The sequence below is a fragment of the Salminus brasiliensis genome, chromosome 19, assembly GCF_030463535.1.
Source record: "Salminus brasiliensis chromosome 19, fSalBra1.hap2, whole genome shotgun sequence".
NCBI classification, from domain to species: Eukaryota; Metazoa; Chordata; class Actinopteri; order Characiformes; family Bryconidae; genus Salminus; species Salminus brasiliensis.
This window is the reverse complement of record NC_132896.1, coordinates 32,471,477-32,493,652: the sequence shown is the minus strand read 5'-3', so window position 1 is coordinate 32,493,652 and position 22,176 is coordinate 32,471,477. Positions and strand designations below refer to the sequence as shown.

At 41.7% G+C, this 22,176-nt stretch overlaps 1 protein-coding gene across 1 annotated transcript in view; it reads right to left on the bottom strand.

Annotated features, from left to right (window-relative positions):
* Positions 1-22,176, bottom strand: part of col23a1a (collagen type XXIII alpha 1 chain a) — a 163,730-nt gene that overhangs the window by 18,582 nt on the left and 122,972 nt on the right. Inside the window, exons 6-13 of the mRNA XM_072663642.1 lie at positions 17,055-17,081; positions 15,381-15,407; positions 13,851-13,877; positions 12,626-12,652; positions 8,238-8,309; positions 6,922-7,038; positions 649-675; positions 517-543 (exon numbers count right to left, since the gene is read on the bottom strand). Of these exons, the coding sequence (XP_072519743.1) occupies positions 517-543; positions 649-675; positions 6,922-7,038; positions 8,238-8,309; positions 12,626-12,652; positions 13,851-13,877; positions 15,381-15,407; positions 17,055-17,081 (351 nt within the window). The remainder of the gene's footprint in view (positions 1-516; positions 544-648; positions 676-6,921; positions 7,039-8,237; positions 8,310-12,625; positions 12,653-13,850; positions 13,878-15,380; positions 15,408-17,054; positions 17,082-22,176) is intronic.

Sequence of the window (22,176 nt, the reverse complement as noted above, 5' to 3'; positions counted from 1 at the left end):
TTTTCTGTCTATACTGTTTATTTGCTTGCGATTATGCCAATATATGCTCAGTAACACATATATAGAAGATATTAGAATATTCAAATTAGCCAGTTATTAGCCAAACACGATTTGTAGCATGGTTTCTTCAGTCAAATATGTGTGGAAGTGTCTATAAATCTGTATCATTTGTTCTTTCAGAGATCAGAATCTAGAATTCAGATCAGATTTCTAGAATTTGTGGTAAATTGTTCATAACAAATAACATAATACTGGGCGGAGCTTTTCTTCATGTGTTTCAGCTCTTTGGCTGTTTGGATTCAGTGGAATATCTGTTTATAAAGCAAATGCATAAAAAACACTGTTGTGTAATAGACTTGTGTGGTTCTTCACCCTCACACACTTATCCATTACAAACATTGTTTAGTACAGAACCAAGCATGGTTCTTCTATGGCATTGCTCAAGCGTCTTTATCTGTATGCAGGCTACATCTATGGGATTGCTTGGTAGTACAGCAGGATTAGGGTGTGTCTTACTGGATCTCCTGGTAAGCCTCTGGGTCCCTGTGGGAGGAGTGAAATGTAGTTAATGTTTGGACGGACAGCGAGTGATGAAGATCACTCAACAACAGTCGTTTTATGGCTTTGTGCGAAAGCTAGAGCACAAACCTCCATTCCATCTCGTCCAGGAGAACCCTACAGAGAAAAAGAGAAATGGGGAGAGAAGGAAGAAGGGTTAATGGAGAGATTGGTTATTGGTCATAGTTAGCTCCGTCACTCCAGAACATGTGGTTCTACTGCTCTTCAGCTCAATGCTGGAGTGCTACATAGCCCTCTAGTTGATGCTTGGTATTGGGCATGGCGACCTCAACTCCAAACGCATCCCAGCAAGGGAACAGTCAGGTCTTGAAGGTGATGTTGGTGTTAAAAGCAGTGTAAAAAATGGCTAAACAAGAATCTGAGACAAGAACCAAACTGTGATGGATAGACGACTGGGTCAGAACATCTCCAAAACATCAGGCAGGTCCTGTGGGGTGTTTTCTGCTATGTAGTGGTTCAAGAAAGGACAAACAGTGGACCAGCAACAGGCTCATGGGCATCTATGTCTCATTGATATGATCCACGGAGGTCCCACCTCATGACTTACACAACTTATAGGATCACAGGACACCTTCAGAGGTCTTGTGGAGGTTGTGGCAGCACAAGGGGGACCCTAATCAATATTAGGCATGGTATTAATGTTATGGCTGTTCGGTGTAAGCAAGTAATGCAAAACTGGTTTTGTATATGATGGTACCACTTCAAGTGATGTGTGTATTTTGCACATCCACAAGAGGTCAGTGTATCCCTATTTGGCTTGTAGTGGATGATCTTTGGATCATCTCTCTTTAGTCAAATACCCAAACACAGCTATCATGTAAGCCCACCTATACATTTTGACGTGTACATAATTTATTACATATCATAAATATCACTTTCATAATAAAGCTGTTCCTGAGGTATTTCACCAAAAGTGTGAGAAATCTGCCAATTTCCTCACTCGACCCTGCTACATAACACTGCTAGATTTTGGAGGAGCATTGCTGTGAGGATTTGATTGCATTCAGCAAAAGAGAGAGCGTTAGTGAGGTCAGGATGTTGGATGGTCACCAATCCACCTCATCCCAAACTCCCCAACTCACATCTAGAAAGTGTTGGATTGAGCACCACCATTCATCATTCTAGAGAACACAGTTCTTCCACTGCTCCACAGCTCAATGCTGGGGGGCTTTATACCCCCTAGCACATGGCTGGCATTATTAGGCAGCATGGTGCCAATAGGTTCATGATGTTTACCTGCTCAAGAGAGTCCTATTCTATTGACAATCCTGGGTGCAACTTAGAGCTGAATGCATTCATTAGGTGTACAGGGGGTGTCCACAAACATTTGGACGTATAGAGTACCACTTATATGTATCACTAAGATATATGACTTATATAATACTATAATAATCAATGCTGGGGGGGGTTTATACCCCTCTACAAGCCTACATCTGGTATTATTAGACATGCTGCCAATGGGTTCATAATGTTTATCTGCTCCAGAGAGAGAGTCCTATTCTTTTGGCAGTACTACTTTTCTACAGTGACTAGACAAGCTGTGTATGTGTGTACAATGGGTGCAACGTAAAGTAGCTAAATGCATTCGTTAAAAGAGGTGTCCACAAATATTTGGACATGTAGTGTAGTTGCATATAAGATATTATGATTTGACAGTTGCCTTCTTCCAAACTAGTATTGAAAGCTCCTATTGGTCCAAAGATAGGAGATAAAATGTCCCTTAATATTTTATGCCCTCCTCTGATTACAGAGTATGGATAGCTGTACTACTGTATATGATGGTACGATATAGTTTGTATTGCTTAAGCAGATATACACCCTTAAAAAGGGGTCTTTTCAGGGTTCTTTAGCAAAGGCAATGGTTCTTTATAGTACAGTGATGTCAGAAAGCTAAAAGAACCAGCAATGAGTGCTTATATAGTTCTTTTCCTGGTTAGATAGATACTATTGCTATCTATTGAGTCCTAGTTTAAATAATCATGGTTTTTCAGCAGTATATAGAAATATAGTATGTAGTAAATGGATTTTCTGCCTCTGTGGTCAAGAAGTAGCAGCCACACTCTTCCTCTTTTCACACTCCCTAATACAATCATATCATATCTATTACATGGCTTTGGCCTCTAATCTGAGAGAAAATGTTCCTCTGGGTCTCTTCTATGAGGAGAATGAGACCAGAGGAAGCTCTCAGAAAAGTCTGGTAGAATCAATCTTCCATGCCTCTGACTTTGATGCTACGGGGCATCTATTATCTTGTCTTCACTTCAGCTGACCACGTTCTTCTAATGAGGACGGTTTGGGAGCAGAACCATAACTGGAGAGGCGGGGGGTATGATAACAAGGCAGGGCTTCTTCATGCCTGCGGAAACATCTGTGCTCAAGATGGAGAGATTGCATAGATTTGGTTTCCTTACATTGTTTTTTTTTTCCTTTCTTTTCTTTTCTCTATCAAATCTGAGAGCTAGAAGGCCCAGTTATAAAAAGTTGCCCAACTCAGCATGATTACAGAGCAGTGGGGAGGCACAGTTGGTCAGTCGTTTTCAAAAAAACCCATTTACATTTGTACACTTTGAATGAACGCTGTAATGGATTTTGCCTGATGTCAGTCTTGTGTGTAGAATGCATGGCCCAAAGTCACTGTTAGGACTAGTCCACTAGTTAGGACTCCCACTATTACAGGTTGCCAACAGTTCTGGAAGGGTGAGTGCTGGGCTGGCATGTGCTTTCTAAAGTCAAATGAAGCTCCACTACATCTTTTCAAACTGCTGATTAGGGAATATCATTAAGAGGTTCAACATGCTTGGAGGAGAGCACTAAGCCCGGTGCTGTTACATCAGCTAAGATGGGGCATCCTATTTGTACACTCTTAAAAAGAGGGTCTCTATAAGGCAAGGATTCTATATAAAACCATGACAACACGGAAAACCTGTCGTAGACGGTCCCTTTGAGAACGTTTATAAAGGTTCTACTATTATTATGAGATGCAGAGCACTTTTTCAGTGCTATGTAGAACCCTATTCATGAACAGCATGCTGTAGTGCAGCCCTGGTGATAAGAATGACCATTAGGAGGCCAGGCATGACCATGCCGTCCAGTAATATTCAGTTTCCCAGTCTAAATATTATCATAGTATTATTAAAAGCTGTATAATATTCGCTGGAATGCCTTATGTATGTCTAATTGACCTTGATCTGTTGTAAAAGGGTTAAAACCACGTATGGACAGTCTAAGTAGGTAAGGTTGTGCATGTGCGCCAGAATGACTTGTCCTTGACCTGCAGCTCTCGAGTAAACACTGGGGGGAAAAGCCTCATGCAAGCACACGAAATTCAAAAAGCGTTGGGGTTAGTCGCGAGAAAATTGACGGAAAGAGTACAAAGGCCTTTTCAAAGGCCTTTACGGACTTTTCCATAAACATCATGTGACTGATGGCATCTGTAGTCGACCCGAGCTGTTGAAACAAGGTTGGTGATGTAACTTTGAAGAAGCATCTTTCCAACATGGAGCTAACCGCTGCTTTTATGTGCATCAACATTATGCGATTAGACGCTGACCACACTATGAAGCGTCCGGTAAATCTGCCGGAATAGATTTGTTTGTGGTTTGTTTACGGTCAGCAGTGCCGGGATTTTTCCTGCATCTAGTAGCTGTTGTGTGTGACAGTGTTACGAGCTCCTAGCCTCGAACATGCTAGCAGATGAGGTTCTTTAGTAAAAGCGATGGTTCTGTGCAGAACCATGAGAAAGTAAAGAACATTGGCTTTCTGCCAAGTTACATTCTTGCATGAGCTGCTTCTTAATGGAGTCCCTAATAATCAGTCAAAGAACACATTGTTTATTGGTGTAACTTGAACATTACCTTATTAGCTAAATTACCTACATTATCTAGCCATAATTAACTGTAGGTCCCCCTCGTGCCACAGAAAGAGGACTCCACAAGACCCCTGGGGGTGTCCTGTGGTAGCTGGCATCAAGACCTTAGTAGCAGACCCATTAAGTCCTGTAAGTTGTGAGATCGCTAAAGGTGCACATGGGCAGCCAACTCTAGCACCCAGGGAGCAAAGAGGGTGAAGGGCCTTGCTCAAGGGCCCAACAGTGGCAGCTTGCCGAGCACGGGTATCGAACCCACAACCATCTAACCTCTGAGCCACCACTGCCCCAGACTCCATGGGGCCTCCATGAGCATCAGTGGGCATTAGTTGCTCTTGACCCTGTGGCTGGTTCATCGATTGTCCTTTTACTTTTGGTAGGTACTGACCACTGCATATCAGGAACACCCCGCAAGTCCTGCCTGATGTATTGGAGATGCTCTGACCCAGTCGTCTAGAACATCAGAATTAGTTCTTGTCAAAGTGTCTCAGATTTTTATGCCATTTTATGCCATTTTTCCTGATTTCAACACCTTCCTCACCTTCAAGAACTGACTGTCTAATACATCCACCCTTATCAATGTTATTTACTTCAAGGACTGACAGTGGGTTTAATGTTTTGTATGGATGGTTTAAGTTTTGTGGTCATTCTCAATGTATTCGAGGACTGTAACAGGAGTCGTTTATCCATTGCTTCCACAAATTCTAGCCAGTAATTGCTTAAACCCTTTCTCCACCACATAGAAAAAAATCCAATGATGGCCTCTTCCTCCATGATGTACGTGAGAAAGCGTCTGTTTTTTACTCTCTGTCGTTATGGATCACATGATTTGCACAGACATACGTATCAACTGATGGTATCTGTGAAAGCTGGCAACATGTGACCGTTTCATGAGATTCAGATGTCAACCGCTCCTTTATTCTGCGAGCCAAAAGACTGCTGGTCCAGTCATCATGCCAGCTGCACATTACCATAGAAGCATTTTCAGGCTGCCACAGTCGCACTTCTGCTCTTCATGTAACCCTGAAGTTCTGGAAACCGGCTTCATCTTGAGGGCAATGCAAGACAGAGCCCTGGGCCATGTCTGTGTGTTCAGAGCCATGGGAAAACTGCTGAGCCTGAGACTTTTCTCTCCAGCCTGTCCCAGGACATGCAGCAGTAGCAGAGACACACTGTGGCCAGTCCTTACCAAAACCAGATGAGTCGTAATCCTTAGAATCTCCTTTTTTTTGTTTAGCTTTGTTTAAGTCACAGTGTATTAGGTATAGGCTGTGGCTTTGGAGGCCCCAGTGGGGTCTGATGAACTGAATTTGCCCCCTTTTTTCTGTTAAGGCCTTTGGGTCACCGCTGCAGAATGTTGAGATTACAAAGGTGTCCAAGGAGCTCCCCTGGTGTGTTTAACCCCACGGCACATAACGTTTATGAGCCAATCTGTGGAACCCAGGGACGAAGCCAACAGGCTGTAAATGTCATGGATGTAAAATTGAAATCATGCACTGAACATGTAAAAGCTCATGTAAGGACAAAGGAAACTGGGGGATGCTGTAAATAGGGCTGCAGTGATTAGCCAACAAAGTTAATAGTGAAATAAATTCCATGCCACTCAACTCCAACACTGTACACTGCACCAGCTGTTAAGCATGGTGGTGGTAGTATCATGTTCTGTGGCTGTTTTGCTGCCAGGAACTGGTACATTGCACAAAGTAGTTGGAATAATGAAGAGAGAACTATCACAGAATGTTTTTGCATCCTCAAACCGTCAGCTAGTCTTGGGCACAATTGGGTTTTCCAACAGTACAATGATCCCAAACACATCAACGATGGCAGTGAAATGGATAAAGCAGGTTAACACAGGTTTTATAATGGTCTTCCCAATGTCCTGATCTCAACACTGTTGAGGTTATGTGTGGGCTATGCTTTAAAATTAGGTCTATTCCAGGAAACCAACACATTTAATTGAACCTATTTTGCCGACAAGGTCAAATATCCAACCAGTATTCTGCCAGCAGCTTCTGGTCAAGGTGCAACTTGCTAAGGGACACATTTCCAAATATTAGGTGTACTGTATGTACATTTATGCACATGTGTGTATAATATAAATTTGCCACTGTGATCATTTCAGGAACCACTCAAAAATGAAACCTTTTTGTTGGTTTCTATTAAAGATGCATGTTGTCACTTATTCTGCCCCAGAAAAAGAAACAGTTCTGACAAACCACTGAAATCCTAAACGTTTTCATGACCTTCATGTCTATGATGTGTGACAGTAAACTTTCAACCAAAACTGTGCTTGATTCCTCAGATTGGAATCTGATTTAAGATAAGTTAAGAACTCCTAAGGCAGGGGTGGGCAACAGGGGCCGGAGTCCAGCTGATTACCTTGCTCTAACAGGCCTACTAAATCCGCCCCTCCAGGACCAGAATTGCCTACCCCACTCTATTTTTTAAACAACACATGCCATATAAGTAAGTCTTACTGGCTCTCCAATGGGTCCACGGGGTCCATCCTTCCCAGTATTCCCAGGAGGACCTCTTGGTCCTGGTGCTCCCGGAGGTCCGGGAGGGCCAGGTGGACCAGCCTGTCCTTGGTCACCCTGGTGGAAATAAAAGAACGAACATGTGGTTAACAGGCAAGTCAAGGAGTTGGGGGTGAAAATCCTCACAGAAACAGAAGCCTTGCAGCAGTAATGCCAGGTATGTGCATATTTCTCTATTAGTGATGGGCAATAACTTAACTCCTGGCTGAAACATCATTTCCAACCTGATTTCACAACCAGCTCATAGGATTTACAACAACTGCGGGCCGTTTTGTTTGGCTGGTTTTCATTTAAATGAAGTTGCAGGAAAAGCTGCCTGTTCTTGATCCCGGTTTTGATGTTTGATCTGAGCTGAATTACCAGAAATGTGCAGCTGTAAAATGTTGCTGCCCAACTGCTGAAGTTAAGGTCACAGTGGAAGTTGCAATGCTTTTACTTTGGCAAACAAGGGAAACATGCAATGGCTGCATATGCTGCTAGTGTTTACTGCTTGTACTAGCTCTTAAGAGATTCCACACATTGGGAAACAAATGTTCACTGACTGTTTCTTATGGTCTTAATGATCTTTAATAATTAAGGCCATTGCACATTGAATGAGACGTGAATATAATAATAATTGGAATTAAAAAATGCTTAATACCCAAAATCCATCCAGAAATAAACAGAGGACAGTGTCCCAGGTGCTTGTTCTAATTACTTGATCTGTAGCTCATATAGATCCAGTTGCTAGTCAGCTCTGCCAGTATTTAGTAAGACTGGTCCTGAGCTACGGATTAGGCAAAACCGAGGAAAGCAGACAGGAAAGGAAGTTTCCTGTAAGTATTTGGACACAGCTGAGAACAGAGAGTCTCTGTGCCTCATTCATAAAGTTTATGAGCGTTTTCTCACAGCTGGGATGTTCTTAGATGAAGACACACTGTTCCTCTGAAGGGTATTAAAAGGTTCTAGATAAAATCAAGGAGGCCCTACTCAGTATTAGTATAGTACACCATGCATTTCAAGTGCATCAGATTCTACAATGGCTTTGCTTTGATTAACGGTGAGCTTTAAATCAGTGGGTTTTCAGGACAGGACAGTTCAGGACAGAGTATCCCAATGGCTGTCCATGTTAATCAAAGGTGACGTATGTCTTTAACTGATAACAACACACATACGGCATAAACACACACATAATCAAGACACACACATAGTTACAGTTAGTGCGGGAGAAGGCGCAGTTCAGTGAAGTAAAGCGACATGCCTTGCACTCATGCTACCTTCAGCATACGTCTCTGGAAGGTGGGCTGGTCAGCAGAGATGAAGCCGTGGTCATAGCGGGGAAAGACCATCTGAGCGGTCGTGAGCAGGAAGAAGGAGAAAAGCACAGATAGAAACGAGGAAGGAAGATGAGAGCAGAAATAAGATAAGCTACGTCTGAAGGCAGAATTACAGAGCTTGCACTTTTTCGGTGGAGAGAAAGAGGCGTCAGGTGAACACAGAGAAAACCGGACAAGTCAGTGAGGTCATCTGTGGTCAGCAGGATAGTGGAGAAGCAGGAAAAGAGATGGCCCTGGGAGATAGAATCCCTAAGGCCAGAGGGTACGGAGTCAGAGGAGGGACAAACCTTGATGAGAATCTGGTTACTGTGCAGGCCTGCGTGAGTGGCCTGACCCTAAAGTAGAGGATGGACATAACTCATCACAGAGCACATCAACCACTCAGCATTTTCATCAGCTCCTTCTTTTCATAGCTAGAATGTAATCTCTGACCTCACCACAGTTTGATTTTATGGTGAAGAAAATGATTCAGTTTATCATGAATGTTTTAATTCCACTTGATGCTACCCGATGCTGGTTTCACCAAAATGGATTTACAATGGATTCAGATTCATTTACAATGGATTCAGAGTCCTTTGGAAATAATAATTCAATTCATTTGCATAATTTCAAAATAATTGAATTCTACATCAAACTACTACAATGAAACAATTCAGTGCAGTACACAATTTTAGATTTCATTGTATGATTCAATTTTATTCGGATTCCTTAACTATTAGAAATAATAATCCAATGTATCATAAAAGTCCAAATATTACCACAGTTTAATTTATTTTTTATTTGATACAGATACTTAAAAAGAAAAATGCATCATAAAATTTCAAATGTTACCATGATTTGGCTCGTTTTGATTTTGATTTTTGGTAAAACAATTCCATTAAGAAATCAATAGAATTTTTTTCTACACCTTTTTCACTAAATGTACATTTTCACCATAATTTGATTTAATTTAATTCTGATTCCTTCAGAAATGATAATTCAATATATCATAAAAGTTAAAATTTCACCACAATTTACTTTTTATTTCATTTTGATTCTTTAAAAAACACCAGTGCATCATAAAATTTCGAATTTCACCATGATTTGATTTAATGTGAATTTACCTGATTTTGTGTAAAACAATTCAGTTTTTAAAAAAATGCTAATTTTTTCACCACATTTACACTTTCACAAAAATCTGATTTAGAAAAAAAAATCACCATACGTTTTTTTTCGATTCTTTTGAAACAACATTGTCATATGCACCAGAAATTTTAAATGTTATTATGGTTTGATTCAGTTAGGTTCTTATTCTTTTGAATAATTCAGTTGTGTAAAGGTTCACTGTTATGTCATTCAGTTTAATTTTGTGTCATTTGGAACTAAAAAATATTATAATGCACCATAGTTTCACCACTATTTCATGATTATTTAAGAAACTGGTTAATGCATCATCACAATTTAAAATGTCTTCATATCTTGAAATTATGTTTTTCAAATATCATTGGAGGAACTATTTGCAATGTAGTGGAATACAATAAAGACATGTATAATACAATGTTTTTTAACTCAATTCTTTAGAAAATGAGGAATAGTATTTAGATTCTGAACATCCCAAAGTCAACCGCAGAACCGATGGACCACCTGTTGATCACAATTGAGTTCTACTCCTCTTAGCAGCCACACCTGTGTACGTAATCTTACATTGCTGCTGCCACCAAGTCCATTTGAAAGTGTCTATGATTTTATTAATTTACCTTGATAATTGTGTATAGTGGCTATACCTGTAATTTGCAGAATTTCACATTCAAAAACTCACATTTCAAATAAAGGACAAAACTATCATTAATAATTAATTTGCTAAACATTATCTGTATATATATATATATATCCCGTTATCTATTCATGTACATATATTCAGCATTACACCAAGTAGTTATGAATTTATGAGTAGACAGAGTATAATGGCCTACTATAGTGCAGGTATGCCCCAATTGCTCAAATTGATTATAAAATATAATTGTAACTCATAAAACACAAAGTGCTGTTTTACTGTTTTCCAACGTATCATGTGTTCCAAACACAATATGAGTGAATATTTCAAGGCTGTTGATTTTGCCCTCCTGAATCAGATCAGTGGCTGGAAACGACATATTCATGTGTGTTTGTTGCTGTAAACCATAGTTACGGAGGTCCAGCTAGGCCTGAATTGTCCTGCTGACAGTAATGGAGACGATAGTCTGGGAAACAGCAGGAAAATCAGAACGTCTGCCGCCAGAGATTTTAAACACCAGCCGTGCCAGCTTCGCTTAGATAGCGCTCGCTCTGTCTCTGTCTCTCTCGCTCTATCTCTCTTTCTCTCTCTCTCTGGGAAAAGTGGGTAAGACAGAAAAGAGATGGAAAGTACGGAGTAAAGGTTTGTAAAAACAAGGTGAACAAGGATGTGCGAGGCAGATCTATTGTGAGAGAGAGAGAGAGAGAGAGAGAGAGAGAGAGGGAGAGAGGGAGAGACTGGCCATGAGGGATGTGTTAGCCAGACTGCGGTGGGCTGTGGAATAGCTGAGGTTTCCCACACTGCAGCTTCACTCTGCTCTGTCATATTCACTCAGATACACACACACACACACACACACACACACACACACACACTGAGCAACACACACACTTGTGTGTGTTTTTTTTAATGCAGTGTAAAAACATGGGGTCGTGGGGTCAATATATACTATTTAAATATTGTGTCTTCAATTTTACAGTTTTTCACTTTTGGACAGAAAGTGAATCTGGCAGTTGTTCTTTATATTATATCAGAGTTTTATGATGAACGGACCAATAGAAATGCTCCAAAATGACTTGGAATGAAATCTTTTTACATTGACTTCCATTGAAAGTTAAGAAGGTTTTCTCCCTCTCCTGTAAATGTGACAATTTGGAGATACAAAGTTTTTGTGTAACAGTGAGAAGTTTGTAATCTTGACCTTTATCATAAATCCTGACCTTTCTCATAGCCTCAGTACAGTGTTCTGCAAATGTACAAAAACAAACCCAAAACACACACATGTACAGACTACATACATGCTCAGCTCACTGAGCCCTCTGTCTTACACAATCAGACATTCAGCTTCAAAGTGATGCACTTCCCCTGCTACCATCACTAAGCTTCAAGGGGGTTTAGTGCACGAGAAAAGAGACCCTCACAGAGAAAGAGAAAGGGGAAAGTGACAGAGGGAGAGAGAGAGAGGGGGGGGGGGTGAGAGAGTGAAGATAAAAGCTAAACAGACATTAATAAATGAACTGAAGTGCTGTCAAAATTCCTCTCACACTTTCCCTTGATCCCAGATTTGTAATGGATCATTACTCTTCACTGCATCCCTGAAGCCATATAAAGGGGGGTATTTGTGTGTGTATCCACTTATTCCGGTGATTACAGGGTGGTGCTGATGTGATATGTGTGGAGAAACCACTTGACGGTGTTCCACAAGTAACTAGTAGGCGCATTTGTGGGAATTTGGAATGGTATAATGCCCCTGAATAAAACCCTTGTATTATCACTCTCCGAAAAAAAGGCACCACACTGTCACTGGAGTGATAATGCTGTTGTTATGAGGTGGTACCCTCAAGAGTACATCTACAGTACCATTAGGAAGGGAACACTGTTGACTCCTGAACAGGGGTAGGCCTTTAAATATCCATGTCCATCATGGAAAAGTGGACATAGTGGTCCTTCAAGGTACATCATTGGACATGAGGGACCCTTTTTTGTAGACTCTCAAGCTTGTACCTTGGGGAACTGGCAGTATAGAATCATGCCATACAGCATGGGTTGCCCAACTGGAAACCAGAAGGTTTTGTGCATGGGTTTTATGTTGTCCCCGCATATGGATGCCCACCAGGGTCGGTGATGGAACCAGGGAGGGTAAACTTGGGTCCCATCAGGATTGTACACTGGGTATAACAGTGGGGCCCATTTGAGAAGCCCAACTGGGTACCAGTAACAACACATGTATAAACCCACTCAGAGCCTACACCTACCTGGAACCCAGGTAGCTCATGTTTCACCCACGCGAGCCCCACATGAGCATGTCGGCTGGGATCTGCTTAGGCATCAGCTGCTGTAGTGGATTATGGATGACTTTGGGCCAGCCACAAGAGCAATAATGCTTTGGTTTAAGGTGCTTTGGTGACTGAGAAACATACCTGTCTATTGTAAGAATACCATGTGGACCACTGAGTAAACCCTTTAAACCCTTTAAAGGCTTGTATTATGGCCATACTTCAAGTGTGCACCCTCAAAAGAACAAGTTAAATATTAAATATTATCTACTTTTTGCTGTATATCTGTGAGAACTTACCCTTGGGCCAGCTTCTCCTTGATCACCCTAAAAAAAAGACAATGTTTATGAACATCACCATAACAACCATCAATACCATCATGGGCAACACCGTCAGTACCATCATTTTTTAAAAGGTTTCTTAGAAAGGCATCATTACGCAAGGATTGCTGTTTCTAGCTCCTGGGCTCCCCCTACAGTCCCCTCAACAAGCACATGCTTTACACATGCATTTATTGACAAGCTGAGAGATACAGAACTGTCACTGAAAGTGAATGATGAACGTGGACTGAGGCGGTAGAGGAGTATTACAGGATTTTACAGTAGTTTTACACTATGGGCAGTGGTGGCTCAGCGGTTTGAGATTTGGGCTATTGACGACAGGGTTGTGGGTTCAATACCCAGGCTTGGAAAGCTGCCACTGTTGGGCCCTTGAGCAAGGCCATTAACCCTCTTTGTTCTGGAGCCACTGGAGTTGGATGTGTGTGTGTGTGCTCACTGTCCCTAGTTCACTAGTGTGTGTGTTCACTACCACAGATGGGTAAAATGCGGAGGACACATTTCGCAGAGTTAACGGTGTTTCAGAGACGCTTTCCTCTGTATTACAGCCAGTGGACCATCAACATGATTCTGAAGCTGCTATTTTAAGGTAAAAATGCTGTAATGTTGCTTTAAAATAGAGTTTAAACACTGATTCTTTTGCCGTGCACTGTGATTTCTGTCTGTACCTGTATTTGCATGTTCATTAGCCTCAATCAGGCTTGTTTGTGGTACGTTTAGGAAAGTCAAAGCCACAGAGAGATAAAAGACAGGAGCAGTTTGTGGAACAGTGGTTAAAGCGATTCACGTTGGGAGCACTGGCACGCTCCTGCGTCCCAATGAGTCTGACAAGGGAAAACTGATTAGGGGAAAATCGGGCATACTCCAATGGCTCCATATGGCTCTCGCCAGTGGGTCGTTTAATCAACAGGAATATTTCGAGGCTGGTTCTGTTTACCAGTGTTTCTCTCGCGAGTCGTATCGTTCATGTGTCCGTGTGCAAGAATGGCAACACGGAGTAAACGTGCTGGTTGCTGTGAGACGGTCTGGAAACACATCTGGATGTCGTGAAATGGAGAAGACTGTGGGAGCACAATGAGAGGTGATTACCTTTGTAGGTGTGGGCCTATGGTGATGTATGGGCTAATGGATGGGTTCTGTACGTGTGCTGGGTGTGCTGAGGTCACTTATGTGTATCAATTTTTACCTTATCTCCCTTCGGTCCAGCAGGTCCCTGAGGAGAGGAGAGAGGGGAGGAGATATGATAGCATCAGTTACCTAAAAACAGTTTATTGACTACCCTGTACAGGACCTCAGTTCAAGTACACTGTACACTGTCCAAATGTTTGTGGACACCCCTTCTACTGCTACTAAGTTGCACCCATTGGTGACACAGATCCCTGTAGAAAGTTGTATAAAGCCCCTCCAGCATTGAGACGGTTCCCTAAAATGATGGATGGTGCTCCATCCAATACTTTTGGGATGAGTTGGGGATGGGGTAATGTGGTGATCATCCAACATCCCAACTTTACTAACTCTTGTCTCTTACCAAATGCATCCATATCCTCACAGCAATGCTTGAACATCTAGTAGAAAGCCTACAGTTAGACAGTTACTCCAACTAACTTTCTTAATACCCCTGATTTCAGAAGAAGCATTGAACAAGCAGGCGTCCCAATACTTTTGTCCAAATGTTCAAGCGTACGAATCTGAGCCACTTTGACAAGGGACAAATTGTGACAACTAGATGACAGACATCTCAGAACATCTCCAAAACATCAGGCAGGTCCTGTGGGGTGAACCGGCACCATGGAAGTCCCACCTCACAACTCACAGGACTTAAAGTACTTGTACTAATGTCTTGGTGCCAGATATCACAGTAAACCTTCTGAAGTCTTGTGGAATGTGTCATGATTAGTAGGAGGCACAAGGGAGCAGGTGGTAAACCTTGACTTGACATTAGGTGTCATCTGGTACAAAATACAGAAGCTCTCAGACTGAAGAGCTGCAGTAGGGTTCGGATCATGTGAAGCTCCAGATAAGCAGAAGGTGACTTTCAAGCTGCCTCCTGTGGAGATACAGCTGGGCTTTGAGGCAAACCCCAACTTCGGCCAATATCACACCTGGTTAAGATTCACAGCTGAATTTTTCTCGAGCGTGAAACAAAACATCTTGACATCTCTTTTGCACGGCGAACCACAGATTGATGATGTTTGGAGGTCTAACAGAGGAGATGCATTTTCAGAGAGTCCGCTCAGTCTAAGTAGTTTAGATGGCTATAGATAAATGGCTTTCCCTTGGCAAAGACAGCGAGAGAAACAAGGGGCCCTAGGAAGATGACCCATGTGGAAGAATGGGAATTAAGAGTGATGAGCTTCTTTCTTTACTGTGTAATCCATTACTTCCATCTCATTTGTGGCTAGATGGATGGAGACTAGAACTTTGTGGTCTGTCTCTATACAGTATCTTAGCTGATAAATGGCTGGAAAAGCTAGACATGTTGTTTTTAAATCCTCTGTCTCCACATAGGGGCAAAACCACGCTTTGCCATTTAACCAGCATGGGGTAACAGTTACCAGATGGGTGTAGAGGCTGCTACTGAAACTTCACTATCTAATTGCACATACAATCCAGCCAAAGTTGGAAACGTGTCAACCTTTCCCAGGCGACAAGACACATCTCTCAAATCTGCGGTCAAGACTCAAACAGATGAATGAGGCAAAAATATGTAAATTACCTGACTTCCTTTAGGACCAGGAGCACCCTTTGGTTGACACAGGATCAAGTAGACATAGAGGAAGAAGAACAGAGCAAACATCAACATTTTCAGTACCAAAACTCAATGGAATATTACAATCTTAAAATATGATGGATCCTAAGATGGTTATTTCCAATGATGCAGTAGAGGGACCACCAATGGGTTTCTTAATAATCCTTAAGTGGCTTCAGTAGAGGTTTCAAACCAAACAACCCCCCGCTGAGTATGTTTCCCTCCACAAAACGACCACTGCAGAAAATGACATTTCAGCAAGGATCAGATAAGTGCTTGTGCTAATGGAAAAACGTCAGGTCTTCACAAGTCAGAAGAATCAGAGAGAGGACTATACTGAGAGGTCTATAGGTCCAAACCTATGTCTAACTGGTTCAACATGATGGAACATCTGCGACATTTTGACTGACCAGCAAAATCACCAGATCTCAAACTCAGTTCTCAATCTGAAACAGCAAAGCTCTCAAAGAGTGGACAGGACATTTCTCAGAGTCTCTCAGAGACTGGTGGAATCCTCACCTAACATGATTTGATGCTGCTATTAGAGCGAGGTCACATATAACCCAGTATTTGAGAAGAAAAAATGGTGTCTGCGACTATCTGGGCTGGTGAGGTTGTTGTGGTAGGTAAAATACACAAGGTTAGTCACTTCCATTCTATTCATTTTGGTCCAATTGAATTCAGTTGTCCATATATTGTCTCAGCTTTCCTTTAGGGTCATTCCAGGATTCGGTTGCCATTTATTCATTTGATAATTTTTACAATATGGGAATGTCTGGGTAAAAGGGTTGAGTAAAAGTTAAAGAACACAATTCTACTTTTGTACAATTCTACTTTTCTGTACTTTTTCCACAATTTTAATAACCTAAACTATATGTCTAAATGTTTGTGGACAGCCCTTAAGGAATGCATTCATCTATTGCTGATACAGATGTGCAACTGCACGCACTCACACACAGCTTGCCTGTATAGACATATTGCCAATACAATTGGACTCTATTGACCTATTGCACCATGCCTAATGCCAGGCGTGGGCTAAAAGGGGTTTTAGGTCCCCCAGCATTAAGCTGTGACCCATCAAAACGTTTGAGTTGGGGAGTTGAGGATGAAGTGGGGTGATGATCATCCAACATCCTGACCCTAGTAACACTCTTGTCTCGCTAAAATGCAATCAAATCCAAAACCATTTGAAAGAAACAATGAATGATAAGGTGTCCCAATACTTTTATCCGTTTAGTATATGTATAAATGTATACATGCTGGATGTACAAATGGCGTCCTATTGGCCAGAATCACCCAACAATTTAAGTTGGTTAGACTCCAATATAACAAATATTTCAAATATATTTAAAATATGATCTGAACAGAAATGGCATATGTTCTCTAACCTGGTATTTTGAGCTTCAAATATTACGTTGACCCCAGCCTAGTCCTACCTGTGTCCAATATTTCTGCTCAGCAGTTAGTTCTGCCCAACCACAGAGATCTCACAGCGCAGAGCATTTGAAACTGAATACTCTTCTACAGGCACTTTAACAGCTATGTCTACAAGCTCTCACTGCATCACATATGTGCACATGTCGCCCAGCTGTCAGTCAAAGCTGAAGTGGGGTGAGTGGGGGAGGTGGTAGGAGTACTCACGGGTTTACCGTCCAAGCCAAGAGGTCCCTGAATGGAGAGAAGGGGAAGAGAAACGAGCAATTAAACCACAGGGCTTCGCTAGTGAAGCAGGGCAGTAAAGAACAAAGACCAGGGCGATTCCAGATCAGTTATAGAAGGAGGTGTGGGAACAGTAAATCAGAAAAGAGTCAGGAGGTAAGGGAAGAACAGAATGGCATTCTGAGCATAGCATGACATCACGCATACTATTGCACATGAGAGCATTGTGGGGTCCGTAAGAAGGCCACCTACTAGCAAGAAGAACATTAACATGTGTTGGACATAAAAAACAAACGTTGATTCATTTCACATGGCAAACAGAACTGTTTGACCCGTTTGTCAACAACAAGTATATTCTCTGGAGAACAAAGCAAAGAAGCTGTGTAATCTTGAGAGAAGCAAAACCATCAACCAGCATCTACTGGGACATCTCACTGATTTGACACAGTCAAAACAAGAGGAATATGATGAAAAGCAATGGAAAGAATCCATTTGTGGACCAGTGGACTACACCTCCACATCTGTGACCCAAGGAAAGACTCCACCAGCTCCTTTAGTCTTGAACAAAAACATAAAACTTAAAAAGCTCCAGTCAAAGTACAACACTGGAGAGTCTGAAGAAGCTTAATGGAGATGACTTTTGACCTAGGTGGTATTTATCTACCCTCAATGTTTTTTGTTTTTTTTCTCTCTCTGCACTCGTCAAAGTTCACCAGTCTCTTGAGGTGTGACCTCTTGGTTGGACCCATGCTGGACCCATGCTGGACCCTTTGGCTACTGTGTCTTTTTGTTCCTGACTCTCAGAAGCGGAAAGCAAAATACCGGAATGGGCTTGATCGTAAACCCCATTTTACGGTTCAAATGTTCAGACCTGTCCGTCTGTTCTTGTTACGTGAAGGAAAGTGGTGTCAGTTGCTACACGCTGACATGCACACAATAGCCAGGCTAAGGTTTTTTTTTCATACAAAGGCAGCATGAGGGCAGATTTTCTGAAGTCTGAACAGCAAAATAGCCCAGTTAGTAAAGGCAAGATTAGAAAAAACAGCAGAACCGGCAAATATAGTGTTTTGGATGCTAAATGACTAGCTATTGATTTGATTTAACAAGCTTTTAGGTCACTTTGAGCTCTTTCACCTTTTGTTACTCTGACTGTTGGGTGTCATAAAGCTGTCATCACACATGTAGCACTTCAAAAAGTGACATAAAATTAAAAAAGACTCAATCTCAGGACAACATGCATTAGTCATGTCCTGCTTAGACCAATTTAGACCTTAGTTGGACCATGGAAATCGATGCTGTGGTCATATCTTACCAGACTAGTAGACTTAGCCAGGCTAGTTTTAACCACATAAAGAATATTTAGAGATAAAGCTATGGACCAAATCGAAATGTTTGTTAGACTATGGGTATGTGGCACTTCTGAGAAGATAACCCACAGTCGATAAGAAGTAGGCTTATCGTATGTGAATTCTTTCGCATGGTTTATATGGATGCAATAAAGAGTTCAAGCTAGCTATTTTCTGCTAGACCCAGTACAGATCTGCATCTGAGGAGTTTTTAAGGCTCTGTAAAAACCTGCGTTTTCATGTCGTCTATTTCATTTCAGGCCACAGGAAACCTCAAAAATGGTAATATCTCGCAAACCAGAATGAGAATGAGATACTAGTCTGAATATTGAAGTGTGGGAGAATCCAACAGTGGTCTGGATGTGGCTGTGTAGGTGAAACATTTTTGCAATGAGTCCATCTGGGAATGGTTAAGCTGGCTAGCCTCCCTGGTGGCTAGTCATGATGAGCAGACATGGTGTGCACACAAAGGTCACACTGGTCATCTCTAAACAGAGACAAATGAATCTTAAGGTCAGAAATGTAGACTGATTAATGGTGGCTAGAATGCTATGATCTATCGAGCTAAGCTACAATTTCTGCTACTGGGGCGTTAGGCCTAGGGTCCGGCCCTGGAGAGTCTTCAGGTCAGTGGTGGATGTTTACTTGGAAAAGAAATGAACCATCAGATCTTTCAGGAGATCTTTTCAGATGTAGGACTACAGGTATGATTAGCCTAGAGGTATATAGCTGTAAAGGTGAGGGATTTGTGCTCTGCTCTATTCCAGCATCCATCATCAGATTTCAATCTTACAGCCTTATCATTCATACAGTCACATTTTCATATTCAGAGTCCATGTGGGCAGAGCAAATATGAGCAGGTTCCACTGAATAACAATAAGCAAGAAGAATAAAAATGCTCCAGAAGCCTCTTGTGGCCTCGTGTTTTCATTCATCCAGCTCATGGATTCTGCAAGGCGTGTTCCAATGTTAACATTGCTGATATTGCTGATATTCGCATGACCAGTGGTGCCTTTTGCTTGTAAATAGAACTTCAGGCTCAATTAGCGTCAGTCCTAAACAAATTCATGGCATGGCAGTAGATGGAAATACTAACTGAGATGAAACTGAGAACTGAAAACATCAGTGGAGCTAGCAGACTAGTTAAAAGCTGTACTGGGGCTGCAGTCACAGGCTCAAATGGCTCACTACTCTCTATATAGAGCACTGTACAATGATCAGCCATAACATTAAAACCACCTGTCCAATATTGTGTACTTCTCCCTCGTGCTACCAAAACTGCTCTGACCTAGCAAGGCCTCAAGATCACCTTTGGTATCTGCCACCAACTGGTTAGCAGCATATTCCGGTGGGACCAACAGTTACTTGGTGCTGCTTCACTGGATGTGCTTCCCTCGGTAGGTACTGATCACTGAACACCAGCTCGCAAGATCTGCATGAAGTTTTGGAGATGTTCACAGTTTGGTTCTTGTCAAAGTGTCTCAGATTCATACACTTGACATTTTTCCTGCTTTCACCACCTTCATCACGTTCAGGAACTGACTGCTCACTTGCTGCCTAATATGGGCTATCCACCCCTTGACCGGTGCCACTGTAGATGAAGATCATCAATGTTATTCACTTCACCTTCACCGGTTGTAATGTTATGGCTAATTGGTATTCATTAGTACATCAGTCAAATTGCACTATATGTTAAATAAGAAATTGTGTAACCTATGTTTGTCTGTAAATAGATTTTATTAGACATACACTATATGGACAAAAGTATTGGGACACCTGATAATTTTGTAATTTTGTAAAATGTATCTTAACAGAGTTTATCCTGCTTTTTTAGAGTAACTATCTCTACTTTCCAGGTTACTCGATTTTGGAGAAGTATGGCTGTGAGGATTTGATTGCGTTCAGCAACAATAGCAGTGAAAGTGAGGTCATGATGCTGAAAGATGACAACTTCACATCATCCCCAACTCTCCAACTTGTCCCAAAAAGCATTGGATGGAGCACCACCACCCATCATTCCAGAGAACACAGTTCTTCCACTGCTCCACAGCTCAATGCTACTAGCCCACGCCTGGCATTAGGCAGCATGGTGCCACTAGGTTCATGTTTATTTGCTGTAGAGAGTCCTATTCTATTGGCAATATTTCTTTGCAGGGACAGGGACAGTTGTTTGTGTGCTTTTGCACTTCTGTGTCATCATAGTTAAATATATTCATTAGAAGGTGTGTCCGCAAACATTTGGACATATGGTGTATTATACACTACTTGGGTCCACTTTTTTATCTTTACCTCTTTGTTGTTGTCTGTAAACACTGGGGTTATAATAACTTTGCACATTCCCAAAGCCCACAAGTAAAACCATGTCCAAGATCTGACCGGACACTGGAACTGAAGAACCTAATCAAGAAAAACAGCCTCAAATTGAACTTGTGTGACGCTGAAGTCTGAAATATGAAGGGAAAAGAAAATAACACGAGAGCCTTAGAATAGCAGGTTTACCACACATATTCCGTTGGGAGCAAAAGATCGACAAACCGAGGAATCAGATTACCAGTAAAACCCCATGTGGCGAGTGCGAAATGGAATAATAGCTTTTTTGTCCGATGCCCTTTGTCAGCATTGAACTTCTTCTCCTCCATCATAAATAGCAAATTCATCCCAGAGAAGGCTTTGGATGCTTTCAGACCAGGCCTATCCAAGCATTCCAGCTGAAATTGGTCTCCGTGGTGGCCTCAGTACCACAGGATTGGAAAACGTGGACGCTCTCTCTCCAGTTGCACTCTGAAGGGACCCAGCCGTCAGCCTGGACCTCACTGTTTCCAATCAACCTGAGAAGATGCTTAAAACACAAGGGCCTGGAACCAGAACTTAGGCCATGTCTTTTTAATTTGCTGTAAATGGACACAGCTAGGAAAGTGAGCTGAGCACACTGTGATAAATAGACTTGAGTGAAGGTTGTCCTGAATGTTCCTGGGGGGGTTTGGACTGATGAAGAACATTTGCTTTTATTCATTTAAGCTGAAGTTTTTCTTGATTTTAATCAAATCATATATTTGACGTCTACGTTGCTGCCGTTATGAACCACTGCATTAAGTTCGCTTTTTGCTGGTATGGCAGAATTTACAGAACCTCCTTGCCAAATCAATGAATCCAGCTGACATTAAATAAAGAGCACTCTTAAAAACGAAGGCTCTTTAATGGTTCTGGGCTTGGGCGCAGTGTTTTATTAAAAAACTGCAAAGGGAAATTCGACCATCATTTCATATTTTCTTCATAATTAAAGGAATAAGATGTAAACAAAGTCGTTTAGGGTGGATTTGGACAGAAAGTCAGAATCTTTACAGAAACTCAGAAGATTAGAATGAGTTTCTGATACGTTTAGGACGGTTTTGAGAGATACTTTTGACTGGAAATAGAAATTCTAAACACAGTAGTAGTGTAATGTGCTCATTAGAGGAAGATGAGGAGAATTTCGCTTGAACAGCAGCATAAAGTTACAAATTCAACACAAAGAGATCTGAGTGTTGAGGAGCATCGTACAACTTATCTCCACCACCTTCTAAAGAAGAAGAGCACCAGCATCTATGGTTGAAGATATTACATATATATCCCACCATTCTGAAGTGGACGTGTCAGGTACTTGTGAAGCTCTTGGGTTAGCTCTTAGGCTTGCGTCTTGCTTATAACCCCACAAGCGACTGACACATCCACTTCACTGGAGCTCCATAACCGAGTTTCCCTCCACAAAATGGTAAGAG